The 13081-nt window shown below is 33.5% G+C and overlaps 1 protein-coding gene across 2 annotated transcripts; it reads right to left on the bottom strand.

Moving 5' to 3' along the window:
- Positions 1 to 387: 387 nt before the first annotated feature.
- LOC150106489 (uncharacterized) lies at positions 388 to 12017 on the bottom strand. 2 transcript variants are annotated; one of them, XM_090392479.1, is made up of 2 exons: positions 11936 to 12017; positions 388 to 1948 (listed from the first exon to the last, which is right to left on the bottom strand). In XM_090392479.1, the coding sequence occupies exon 2, from the start codon at positions 1872 to 1874 to the stop codon at positions 435 to 437; it is 1440 nt and encodes a 479-aa protein (XP_090248605.1). In that variant the 5' UTR covers positions 1875 to 1948; positions 11936 to 12017; the 3' UTR covers positions 388 to 434. The 2 variants fall into 2 exon arrangements, with proteins under 2 accessions (XP_090248605.1, XP_090248606.1); XM_090392480.1 differs by having other exon boundaries at positions 11961 to 11996.
- Between the last annotated feature and the right edge of the window lie 1064 nt (positions 12018 to 13081).

Here is a 13081-nt window from a genome sequence, read left to right as displayed (position 1 = left end):
ATGGAAGTTACAAATAGTAAGTAAAAGGGTAAGAAGTAAATTTTTTGAATGGAAAGTGGTAGAAGCATGCACTGTCTGAGTGGGTGGTTAAAGTGCAAATGGTTGATGAGTTTAAGGAGTGGCACAATACTTTGTATTGGCTAATGCTGACCTCCCACAATGAGTCTTGTGACTCCATGGAGGTCAAGAAAATAATAACAATGATCATTTCAAAAGTGTAATTTTCACAAGTAGTTTTGGGAAGGAAATATATGTCTGTAAATATATTAAATTATTTATAACTCATTTTCACATAAAACGAGTTATAAAATATAAACTTTTTATATTATTACAAAAATTTTTATAAGTTCTTTATTTTTTATAATTCATAATGAAAAACGTGCTTTTTTAGCATTTAATAAATGAAATTATTCTTCTTTCGAGTTCAACGGATATCACTTCTCATCTGTTTTAGCGTTTAATCTTTTCAGTGTAACTGAAACTGGCTTTACCTGATACTTGGATATTTCACTATCATTTAATACCGATTTTTGTCTTTTAAATTTAAGAAAGGAATATGCATATGGCAACACTATAAGTGAAGGACACTTAATCATATGATGACATGAAGAATAATGTGATCTGCAAAGAGCTAATGACCCACCATCTCCTGCAGTTCTTAATGCAGATTTCAACTTGTTAATATTGACACTTTTGCAAACTTCATCCAGATTAAGCCCAATAGAATCAAACTGATTTTTCAACTCATTAAATTTATGATTTGAGAAATCAGTTGGTTTTAGTTCATCATTAACACCTTTTCCATGAGAATTCAACATTTTAAAAGATTTAAGTTCACTATGTGAAGAGTTTATTAAACTTTGCTTCTTATCGATCTTTTTCTTTTTAATATTATTTTTAGGGGAGGAGGAAATATTTTGGTTCATTCTTTTTCGATTCTTATTATTACAAAATTTGGGAGATTCACTTTCATCAATATTTACATGCAGAATTTTCTCTCTTCTTTCAAGTTTTGGCCTTAAATTAGTCCGACATGATAAAGAATCATTATGATGTGAAGGTAAAGTAGAAGTTCTTAACTTTGTATATTTTCTTCTTTTACCAACTGAAAAAGAGTTACCAGTGGTATCACTATCTGTACTAGAATGATTTTCAAGGACTGACAGCGACTGATAATGCCGTTTTACTTTTCCACGTGAATTCGATTTTTTAAGTTCACTATGTGAAGAATTATGCATGGAGTTTCTTAAACATTGCTTATCAATTTCTTTCTTTTCAATTTTATTTTCAGGACAGGTGGAAATACTTTTATTCATTCTTTTTTTACCCTTACTATTATTATTTGTAGCAGATCCACTTTCATTCTTATTATTTATATGATTTTTCTCTTTTCTTTCTTGCCAGCTTCTATTACATTGTTTCTTGTCTTTATTAATAGGCAGGTCATGTTCAACTTTATTTGCTGCATCTGTTGGTTGTAGTACAGCGCAATCACTGAATGATATAGCATAATTATTTTTGTTTTCATTAGGGAATGAAGTATTTTTAGGAACTATATACATATCATTTTGAATGCCAGATATAACTGTTTTAATTTGAAGATTTGATTTCTTGAAAAACATATCATCCAGGGTTAACTGTCTGAGTTTGGAGGAACTGGAATTCCCACTAGCCTCACACAAAGAAGTCTCTGCTGCTGTGGAGAAACAAAAAGGATGTGGTTTTGTAACATTTTTTTCCAGATTTAATGATGCTTCTGATGTAATGCTACCATGAGATTCATAACCACCTGCAATTCCAGAATCAAGATCACTGAGCACATCATGAGATAAATTCATTGCTGTCAGTGAAGATACGGCTTTATCCATACACATTTCACTCAGTATTATTAATATGAAAACAAGTCTTCAGACCTTTTTTAAGATATGTCAACTGGTTATCATGGTACCTAAAAATAAATAAATAAATAAATATACAGTACATTTTATATTTTATGTTCATTTTATATTATTTGATATCACACATACATTTTATATTTGCATGATATATTACTGAAACCAAACCACAATGATGAAATGTAACATCTATTCATATGTATATCTAACATCTATTCAATTTACATAACAGTCAACAAGTTGCTTATAATGAATATATATTGGAGAATGTGCAATACCACATTACTCTAAGATGGCAATTGTTAACCTCTTCATTAACCTAAACTTTGATTGGTTTCTTCCTTTATCCAAGTTTAAGAAAACAAAGTTTGCATGCAAAGTAACTTCACGACTGGGCTACTTGTATATAGAGGCTAATGACTTCACATCAATTGCCTTAGTATCCAATAATGCAATGCACATATACTTACAGACATGTATAATGGAATGCATTATGGGAAGGGGCACTACCCAGACTGGTTTTGACCTTTATTGAGCTTTCATCAGTGGGAGCCAGCCCCAGAAGTAATACAAGGTTGAAGCAATGCAGAAGTCATATTTCCACATACAAGTAGTCAAAAGGTGTCACGCCTTATTACGAAAATAATCTGGATTAGTAGAGATAAATGTTGATAGAAGGCAAGTGATGTGAAGCAATCAGTTCTATAGTGCAGTCGTGAAGTTACTTCACAAGTAAACTTTGTTTGCTTATACTTGGATAAAGGATGAAACCAAGAATATAATTTCTTGGCATCTTTAATTTATAGTATAACCAAATAAAAAAAAACTTTCAACATGTATCTTTAATCCAGAGTATTTTAGTAATAAGGTGTAATAGCTTTTGACTACTTGTATAAGGAAATAAGACTTCTGCATTACTTCAACCTTGCGATCACTTCCGGGTCTGGCTCTCACTGACAAGACCTCAATAAAGGTCGAAACTGGTCTGGGTAGTGGCCTTTCCCATAATGCATAGCATTATACATGTCTATAAGAATATGTGCATTGCATTATGAGATACTAAAGCAATTGATGTAAGGTCATTAGCCTCTATATACAAGTAGTCCAGTTGTGAAGTTACTTCAGATGCAAACTTTGTTTGCTAACACTTGGATAAAGAATGAAAACAAGAATAAAATTTCTTGGCATCTTTACTTATGATCTCCCTTTAACAAACCTATGCTGGTAACAGTAGAGAACGCTGCTGTTATCAACCCATTTCTGTATTCTACTTCTCACCAATCTCTCTAGTACCTTCACAATTCCAGATATACAGATTGACCTATAATTTGTAGCCACAGCTTTATCACCAACTTTATGCAGTGGAACAATTTTATCTTCTTTCCATTCTCTTTGGAACCTGTGATCATGTAACTCTTATTAAACAGGCATTCCAGTGTAACTGCCAATTCCCTGGAACATTCCCCTAAGATGCATGGTAATATGTCATCATATACATCCTATCACCTAACTGACATTAAGGTTATTTCCTCAAATACCTCATGCTCACTTACAATTAAGCCTCTCCTATGTCTGCTACACTTAAGTTACTCAGGATTTCACCCTGATGCAGATGAAATACCCCTATAAATTGATTACTGAATACCTCAATTTCTTTTGCAGCAGTTAACATTCTACCATTACCATCTTACCATAATCATCGTTCCTTCCACTTGTCACGTATCTAAAACACTCTAGTTTTTCTTCACCTGATTTGCTAATTTTTGCTGTCTCTACTAATTGAGTCACTCTCCTTGCTTGTTTTTTTATACTCTTTGTGTAACTGATTATTACCATTATTCATCTTGTACTGCCTCTAAAGTGCATTCTTCTACCAGATTCCATGCTTAAACCCATTCATCCATTTTGAACCTGCTTATTCAACCTTCTGACCAAATTTGAAAAGATGGGAATACATTCTCACATTGATGCTGTTATGTATTTATTTGTCAGTTCCCAAGCAGCATTTATTTCCTTATTGCTCAACTCCTCATTCCATGCTATAGCTCTGTACTGCCTCTAAAGTGCATTCTTCTACCAGATTCCATGCTTAAACCCATTCATCCATTTTGAACCTGCTTATTCAACCTTCTGACCAAATTTGAAAAGATGGGAATACATTCTCACATTGATGCTGTTATGTATTTATTTGTCAGTTCCCAAGCAGCATTTATTTCCTTATTGCTCAACTCCTCATTCCATGCTATAGCTCTAAGCTGTCTCCTAAGCTTGTCATAATCAACAGCCTTGTAATTCCCCATGTATCCTTTCCTCACAGAAGTCTGCATATGGCTAGTCACAACCCCATGTGATCACTTCATGATCACTGCTTACACTTGGATAAAGCATAGTGACTATGATTTGGATAAAGTTGTGAAGTGACTTCATATGCAAACTTTGTTTGCTTATTAGATAAAGCATGAAACCAAGAATATAACTTCTTGGCATCTTTAATTTATAGTATAACCAAGTGAAAAAAACTTTAAACATTTGTTTGCTTACACTTGGATAAATGATGAAACCAAGAATATAACTTTTTGGCACCTTTAATTTACTGAGGTCTCATCAGTGGCCGCCACACCCAGAAGTGACCAAGGTTGAAGTAATGCAGATATACTTGGACTTTCTGAAACTAGAAAACAAGGGAAAAAAAAATTACTGAAACAAGCAAGAAGATGGAAAAATAACCTCCTTGAAAACAACCTTCTAATGAATTAAAATTTTTAGGTTGAAAAACCAAACCAGGTTGAATCTAAGGTTAATACAGATATATGTACCTACCTACAGTTATTTTAATGAAGAATTGACAACTTCTAGGGATCTCTCTCTCTAACACATATTAGAGATTTTAATTATTTGTGTGGAGTTGCACTCCTTTCCTCGATCATCCCTTAGGACTGGTTGAGCCCTCCTAATGAGGGATGAAGTATATATTTTATGATTGTGGATCCACATGTATTCATGGGCAGGTTTGTCTGTTCTGAGGGACGTAAAACCCTCCGCCTCTGTATGAAACCAGCTAACTCACCTTTAGTTGAAAGATAAAGGCTCTTCGCATCATGGACAGGAATCGAACCCAAGTCTTTCTGACCAAAGGGCTTCGTCTATACAGAATGTGCTACAGAGGCTGACTTATTAGAGACAATGCACACCAATGAAAAGTCATAATGGTAGATTAATTGTAAAAGAGGGAAGAAACAATAGGGTTATATGAAGTGTTTTAGGTGTGTAAGGCACAGGTCAAAGAAATGAGAAAGGACAAAGACCAAATTTGAAAAGTCAGGATTGGATTTTGGAAATATTGTCTTGAAAAAACAAATGAAAGTGGATCTGGAGATCAAATGGAAAAAAAAGTTTCCATTAAAATATCATAGTTAAACTGTATTAACCAGTTTAACTATGATAGCAATTATAGGCTAATGAGAGCAAGGATAAAAATAAACATCATGAGAATAAGATTGAAACTAATATCGAAAAAGGCTGCAGCAGAAGGTGAAGATATAATAAACTATAAAGAAAAGTTTAAGAAAATAATGGAAGAAAAGTAGAAAGACAGAAGCTTAAATGAACCAAATGTATCTGAAAGAATGGAGGAAATAGCTTTAACAATGGAAGTTATTAAGCATTTAAGAAAATTAGCAGCAAACAGAAATTTAGAGAAAAACTTGCTGTCCAGCACTTAATCTTTAATGATGCATCAGAACTTTGAATGGAGATGTAAAGAAGAAAGAATTGCATAGGACATTGAAAAAGAATAATACAGAATTTGTAGATATGCAAAAGTTAGAAAAGACATCAGAAAATATGAAAACAATACAAACATAATAGAAAATAAAAACAAAAATCACTGAAAAGGATTATGTAATGAAAAACTGGATTTCAAAAGTGAAAACATTAATGTAAAAAATAAATGAAAATATGCAGCAATTTTTATCACATGTCTATACAAATGCAGGGAAACAGTTACAAACTCCATACTAAATACTACGATCTCATACAGAGGTAGCAGGGTTTTTTCTCCTAGAAAGTTGAGTTTTTCATCCCGCATACAGACAAATCGGCCCTTTAGAACACGCGCAATTTACAGACAAAAATACTAGTGGTGGTGGTGGTGTGGAGGGGGGGGGATGCCATTGATGTGGATGATTGGTAGTAGAGGTGGTAGAGACTAAGAGTTGTACAGTGGGTGTCATCCCTGTGATGAGTCTACGACTCCTTGTCACGAATAATAATAATAATAATAATAATAATAATAATAAAAAACACATGAGATGGATACTGAACCACCACCATAATTTGCAAATAATAATAGAAGTCTTGCAGATGGTAGTATATCAGCAAAACACACACAAAATCAGGAAGCTCCAATTTAATCAGGTTATACTGGATGTTCAACAATATTTTAACTCCAGAAAAAAAAAAAATACACAACAGTGGTATAAATCGATAATTACCTTATTATATAAAAAAAGGCAGAAGAGATGATATCAATAACTATAGGCCAATCACAATTTATTATAGCAACTGTACAAAATTTTTACATCCATTATTTTCAAACCATATAATAAGATTATTATGAATAATCTTATTATAAGATTAGTCGTAGGAGCAAGCAGAGTTTAGAGCTAGATTCTCTACAATAGATCATATCCACACTCTCATCCCAGTAAACAAATATCAACTTAATGTATATTTAGTATTTGTAGGTACATCAAAAGAAATAATAAACAGCTTAAAATAACAGGCTATTCCTGAAAAATACATCAAACTGTTGGAAATTATATATCAAAACTCAACAGCCAACATAAAGTTAAAATACCAAGGAAGAAAATCTGGCACTGAGAGAAGAGGTGATCCTCCTCTCTCAATGGAGATTCAATATCTTTTCGATTGTTTCTCTCCTGTTAGAAAGTGTTTACAGATGAATCATGGGAAATGTAGAATTAACATCAGTGAAAGAAATATACAACAATGTTCTGTATACGATATTGTGATAATTTAAACAGTTAAAAAAGCTCAGAAAGTGCTGGCTTTAACAGAGAAATTTTTGGGAGAGGCATATATTCAACAGCAGATGGAGAGTGACTGAACAAGTTACTGAAGGTAGCTGATTTGGTTCATTTAACTTCATAAGTATGTTCCACAACACATTTCTTATGACTATGTCAGACTTTCCCCGTAATCCATTATGAATGCCATGTTTCAAGGCTAAATTCACAATGCTTTACCATTAAGATTTTAAGATCGAATGAATACGTGCTTCAAAGTTTGTAACTAGAAGAAGGAAAGGAGATATAACAGAAATATGAAACTTAGTAAGGGGTTTTTATTGGGAAGAGTATGTAACATGCACAGATGCAGAATATTTTTCTTCATTGAATGAATTCAAAAAGAGGTACAATAGATACCATGAGGATTAAGGGACCTTCCAGTGTTTGATTAGTGATGCCAGATCCTAGTTTGCACTATCCTAGTTTCAGAGATGTTAGGACCAGAGTACAGGCTCTAACATCCTTGAAACTAGGATAATGCAGTTTATAAGAAATATAATTGTATTTGATAAGAGGTAAACTATACTGGAGCCTCAATAGCTCGGTTGGTATATGACAGAGGGACGAATTCCTGATGATTAGAGCTCTACTCCAATCATCAGGAATTTGTCCTTCTGTCCAGGCCTTCTGAACTATGCAGTGCAGCCACTGTAAGACTTTTATACTGCCATACTTCAGCATTTCTGGTCTAATATCATCCACTCCTGCTGCCTTTCCACATTTCAAGCCTTTGATGGCTTTTTCTACTTCAAGTATGGATATGTATTCCTGACTTTATCCTGTTGAGTTTTTTACCACTGTGCTATCACTGCTTGTTTCATTTAGCAATTTTTTGAAGTAATTACTCCATACTTCAAGGATATCTTTTTTTCTCCTGTTTTCATGTCACCTTTATCATCTCTAACTCCTTTTACAGCAATCTCTCTTCCATTTCTAAGCTTCTTCAACAACCTCCAGAATATCTTACCACCTTCTTGATATTTATTTTCTATGTTCTTGCCAAAGTCTTCCCATGACTTTTGTTTAGCTAGTTTTACACAGTGTTTAGCATTCTTACATTTGTCTCTGTATTCTCTAAGAGCACAAGCTGACTTATTTGCCATGAACTTTTGATATGCTTTCTTCTCTCCTTCACTGCCTCTTTAACTTCCTGTGTCAATCATGGAGTTCTGAATTTTTCTATCCTTGTAGACAACCTCACCGCATGCCTCTCTGGCTGAATCAATCAGAGTTTTCTTCAACACTTGCCACTGAATCTCCAAGGTTTGGTTCCTGTTCTCCAACTCTTTCATTTTTTCTTCAATAATCTTTGTGTATTTTAGTCTACAGCTCACATCTGAGAGTTGCTCAACTTTTATTTACTTTAAAACTTTCTTACATGTTATTTATATTTTGAAAATATAAATAAATGCTCTAACTCCTATCCTCTGCCAAAAGAAGTAGGCAGAACTCTTTCAGTCCCAACTAAATTTTTTGAACAGATGGGCAGCTAGTTTTCGCCCTTATTTGCAATTCATAGCTTGCTCTACTCATTTTGAAGGCAATGGGATGCTAGTGTGCAGCAAACTAACTACTGCTGGCATCTTGTGATCCTAAGCCCTAACTCATAGTTATCTGAAATAGTTCAAATAGTACAGATGTTTTTATGAATTATGGGATTAAAACCAGAGTTCTTTGATGCAAAAAAAACCTTACTTGCTTATGCCAAAAAAAAAAAAAAAAAAAAAAACTCAAAAAGTTTCCCTGGTTGGCAACTAAAAATAAACCTGTAATGGCCTGTGTTTCTTTTGGCAGTTTAGCATTGTGGAAACAGAAATGTTGCTACAAGATATAATGTAATTATAAACCCATTAAGAATCAAAACCTGGGGAACTGTACTCAGGTACCTATATTTAGAAATATATATATATATATATATATATTTTTTTTTTTAAATATTAATCCCACATACAAGAAATTACAAACACCTTTAGTCATTATTGCCACATGCAAAAAGTAGTCAACAAGAAATGGAGGTTATAATTCTTAAGGGACAAAAAAAAGGAGAACAAGATGGTATGGTATGTTTGGGGCTAGAGAGCGATGCATGTTGATCAGCAACCTTACAAAAAAATTTTAAATGTATTAGAAAATCTAAAAGATCAAAATGTGCTCATTAAATTAAAAAATAATTCAACTGTACTGTATTTTTTTTTTAATTTTACTTCAATTCTGATAAATGTGAACATGGAAATTTAAGCACTGTTTAATGATTAGTCCCTAATAAGTGGTGGTGGAGTTATGAATATACCTACTGATACCATTATCAGATCCAGCAATCTCAAACAGTTGGTCCCTTCCATCAAATACTGTTCCAGGTAATTATTATTATGACACCTCCAGGGAGTCCAAAGACTCATCGAGGGCAGAGTGTGCAACAGCATCGAACGATTGACCCCCCCTTCCAACTACTAACACCATGCTCAAACTTGCTTAACTTTTTTCCATGAGCCATTAGTAGCAGAGGCTCTACCAATTGACCAATCTTTGCTGGCTATTCCTTAGTAACTATATAAATGTAATTTCCATCCTGCAATGTGTCCTTTCCTCCTATGTCGCCATAGTTCAAGTCCTCCCATAATAATTGCATAGCCTGTACTCACTGAGCTAATCTGCCAATGCATAGCATCTGCATTATTTTGTGCACACACACACACCCTCAATCTATAAAAGCAAACAATAGTTTTTGTCCTATTAGCCTCTATTTTGCACCAGATAACCTCAAATGAACTACCTCTCTCAGACCTAAAATCCTCCTTAACTTCTCTTTTTGTTGGTTGAAGTTCTTCAGCTATCATCAGTAATACCACTCCTCCTCCTGTTCTGCTCCCTCCATCCCACCTGAAAATACAATATCCCTTACATTCTATCCTTGCATCATCTTCTGTCAACAAGGTTTTACTGATGTCGATAATTTCAGCAAGTCAAGTCAAGCAGACCAATGCCAAAGATTCTTCACCTTTGATACTTCTGGCATTTGCAAATGTGCATTTCAACATCCCTTTGGGCCCACAATTACCCTCATATAATGTAATTATAAACCCAGATTCTTAAACCTGGGGAACTGTACTCAGCATTTCATGATCATTTCTGTACTTGCACCCATATGTTCCAAGGGTTGCTAGATACCCTTAACAGATGTAGCACATTTCCAAACATCTATTTCCAAAACAATTCAAATGCAGTCCATCAAGCACATACATCTTTTCAAATTCACTCCATACATAAACTGCACACCATTCCTGTTGATGTTTCTGAAATAAAAATTACATAGAAACTAGAATAAAAATCAACAGTAATTACTATAACAGCTATGAAAATCTGAAATGGAAATGCACACCATTCCTCCTGCATAATCTTCTTATTGCTCATTTGCAATCATGGACTATTTCAATTCAGCCTTGTCCTGGCAGCAGACTTTCACAATCTTTACTTTCTCACTCTTCTTCCAGAAATCCTTTCATATCTTCCAGCATTGTGCATTTCTCACCTTTCAAATGCTTTGTGCCAGAGTTAGATATAACTGTTATTGGTGTATGAATTAACTGCTGGCTTATCAATTTATTAAAAATGAATGAAGGAAATATGCTGTTTATAAATGTTACTAGAATTTCTAGTTTTGAGGAAAACTTGTGCCATAGTATCATAAATTATTTACATGTAAACAACATAAGGAGAAGTATTATTTATTAAATACACTGCCAAATATTTCAGTTTGAAACTAACAAACTATCATCAGTGGGCTGAACAACATTTTTTAGAAGGTAGAATGCAGGCAATAGAATTATTCAAAAATAGTATGAGCTGCATGATGTCAAATCGTCAACAGCATTATGCTTCACTGAAGAAAAGGTTAATCATAACAGTGATTTATATAATTATTTCATAATCACTTTTATGATTAACCTAATCTTCAGTGAAGCATAATGCTATTAGTGATTTAACATCACGTGACTCATACTATTTTGAATAATTCAATTGTTTGCATTCTACCTTCTAAAAAATGTTGTTCAGGCCACTGATGATAGTTTGTTAGTTTCAAAATGAAATTTTGGCAGTGTATTTAATAAATAATACTTCTCCTTATGTAGATAATTTATGTTATTAGAATATATAAAAAATATTCCAGGTGCCCTCCTTTTAATAATCTTCTGTCTGGTAGTTCTAGATGCCTAAACTTATCCTCTGACAAGTCATGAATGGTAAATGAAATGCGCCAAAATTTCAGAGAGGGGAAAAATACTCAGTATAGATGTTAGTTGCTGAACTGTGTTTTCCATAAACTAACATGCATCTCATATTTATGGGTTAAAATAGCTATACAAAGTGATAGGCATTTTGTGAACATTTTGTAGAAAACGAGCAGTGACGGTGAAGACACTTGAGGGTTGTACAGTACTTTGATATTATTATTATTTTAAATTAAACTTATATTTAACCCAAAATAAAGAGAATACCAACGATTTGGTTTGCTGAAAATAGTTTTAAAATAAACAGCTTAAAGACTTTCCGTCTTTAAAATCTGAACTAAATGCAGCAATGTATAAATATTTCATCCATTCTACTGAAATAGAATTACTTTACAGAGGGAGAGGTTTATATCTTGCTAATTATATGAAGAGCCAAAAGCTTTATATAAACCAATTAGTTTATATCTAATAAACATGATCAAAACCGCTGTTCTTTTCCATTCCAACAAAGCAGAAGCACGTTGAAATAGAGTCTGCCAAAAAAATTTATTTATATAAATTTTTATGGCAGAAATGAATTTATTTGCAAAAAAAAAAAAAAAAAAAAAAAAAAATTAAAAGGAGAAAACGAAGAATACATTAATAAATTTAATGTATTCTTAAACATTAAACATATTAACCATTAATGCCGGGAAAAAAAAAAAAAAAAAAAAAAACATACCGCAGATACAAACCAAAAGTCATACTTGTTTTAAGCTTTATATGAATGTTAATTAACAAACATACATGTAACATATTTTTCAAATTCGTTTATATTTAAACATCAAACGCACAGAAAAATCAAGCCAACATTCCAACACAGTAGCAACCATAACTATCCCCCAATCATTATTATTTTTTTGTTGCTGTTATCCCTAGAATGTCAAAATGTATCCCTAAATAAATACAGTAAATACTGCATGTGGTACAAACGTGGTTTCTAGTAAAGGTGTCAAGATCATACTTAGAACGCTCCTGTTATCAAAGCTAATTAATTTCCGCCAGCCAACTTATATTAAAAATCTATAAAAAAAATAATATGCTAAAGGATAAAGAAAAGCTTAGAATATAAAAAGGAAGATGTGCAGTGCCAGTTATAGAAGAAATGGAAGGAATAACAGCACAAAATACAGGGTTACGGGGAGGGATCCAGATTATCTTTAATGGGAAAGTGAATGATTTTGGTAATTTTATTTAGGCAAAAAATTTAATATCCAATGCAATATAATTTCCATGTTACAGACAATCCAGTTCCATTCTACAAGTCAGTGTCCTCCGCATCATTCCCATTATTCGCTGTGGTGTCTTCACAATTTTAGTAACATGTCCCCGAAATTTTAGGTCCTTGTCTATAATCACTCCCAGATCTCTCATCTCCTCTACCTCTTCCAGTCAGGTGGACGGGGAGGTGAATATTTGAGCGGGCAAACACAGATTGAGACGGCCCGGGATGCGTGGAAAGAGTTTAGGTGTGATGAAAGTTGAAGAATTGGTGGTAATATAGGGGAAGTGACTGGGGAAGATACTCCTACGAACGTCACATCGTAGGAGTGACGTTCGTAGAACTTGTAGAAGCAGTAATGATTTCTTATGTTTATTCACTAATTCTAGAAGTATTCGAAATAAGGGGAGCGAAATTGTTGCTTTGCTTGAGTTTATTCACCCCAAATTGTTAGTATAAGTGAGACGTGGTTAGATGACGATGACATTCTGACAGGAATAGAGATGAACGGATATGATATTTTTCGTGAAGATAGACAGGGAGGAAAGGTAGGAGGAGTACTGTTAATGGTAACAGATGAGTTCTGCCCATCTAAGGTGGATTTGG

The sequence above is a fragment of the Typopeltis vanoorti genome, chromosome 5 (assembly GCF_054136105.1).
Source record: "Typopeltis vanoorti isolate ZY-2024b chromosome 5, IOZ_Tvanoo_1.0, whole genome shotgun sequence".
Lineage (NCBI taxonomy): Eukaryota > Metazoa > Arthropoda > Arachnida > Uropygi > Thelyphonidae > Typopeltis > Typopeltis vanoorti.
Note: the sequence above shows the minus strand (reverse complement) of the source record. Positions and strands in the feature narration are given on the sequence as shown.

Bases quoted from the DNA above. Each gene is read 5' to 3' on its own strand.
- LOC150106489 (XM_090392479.1), bottom strand. From the start codon at position 1,874: ATGTGTATGGATAAAGCCGTATCTTCACTGACAGCAATGAATTTATCT.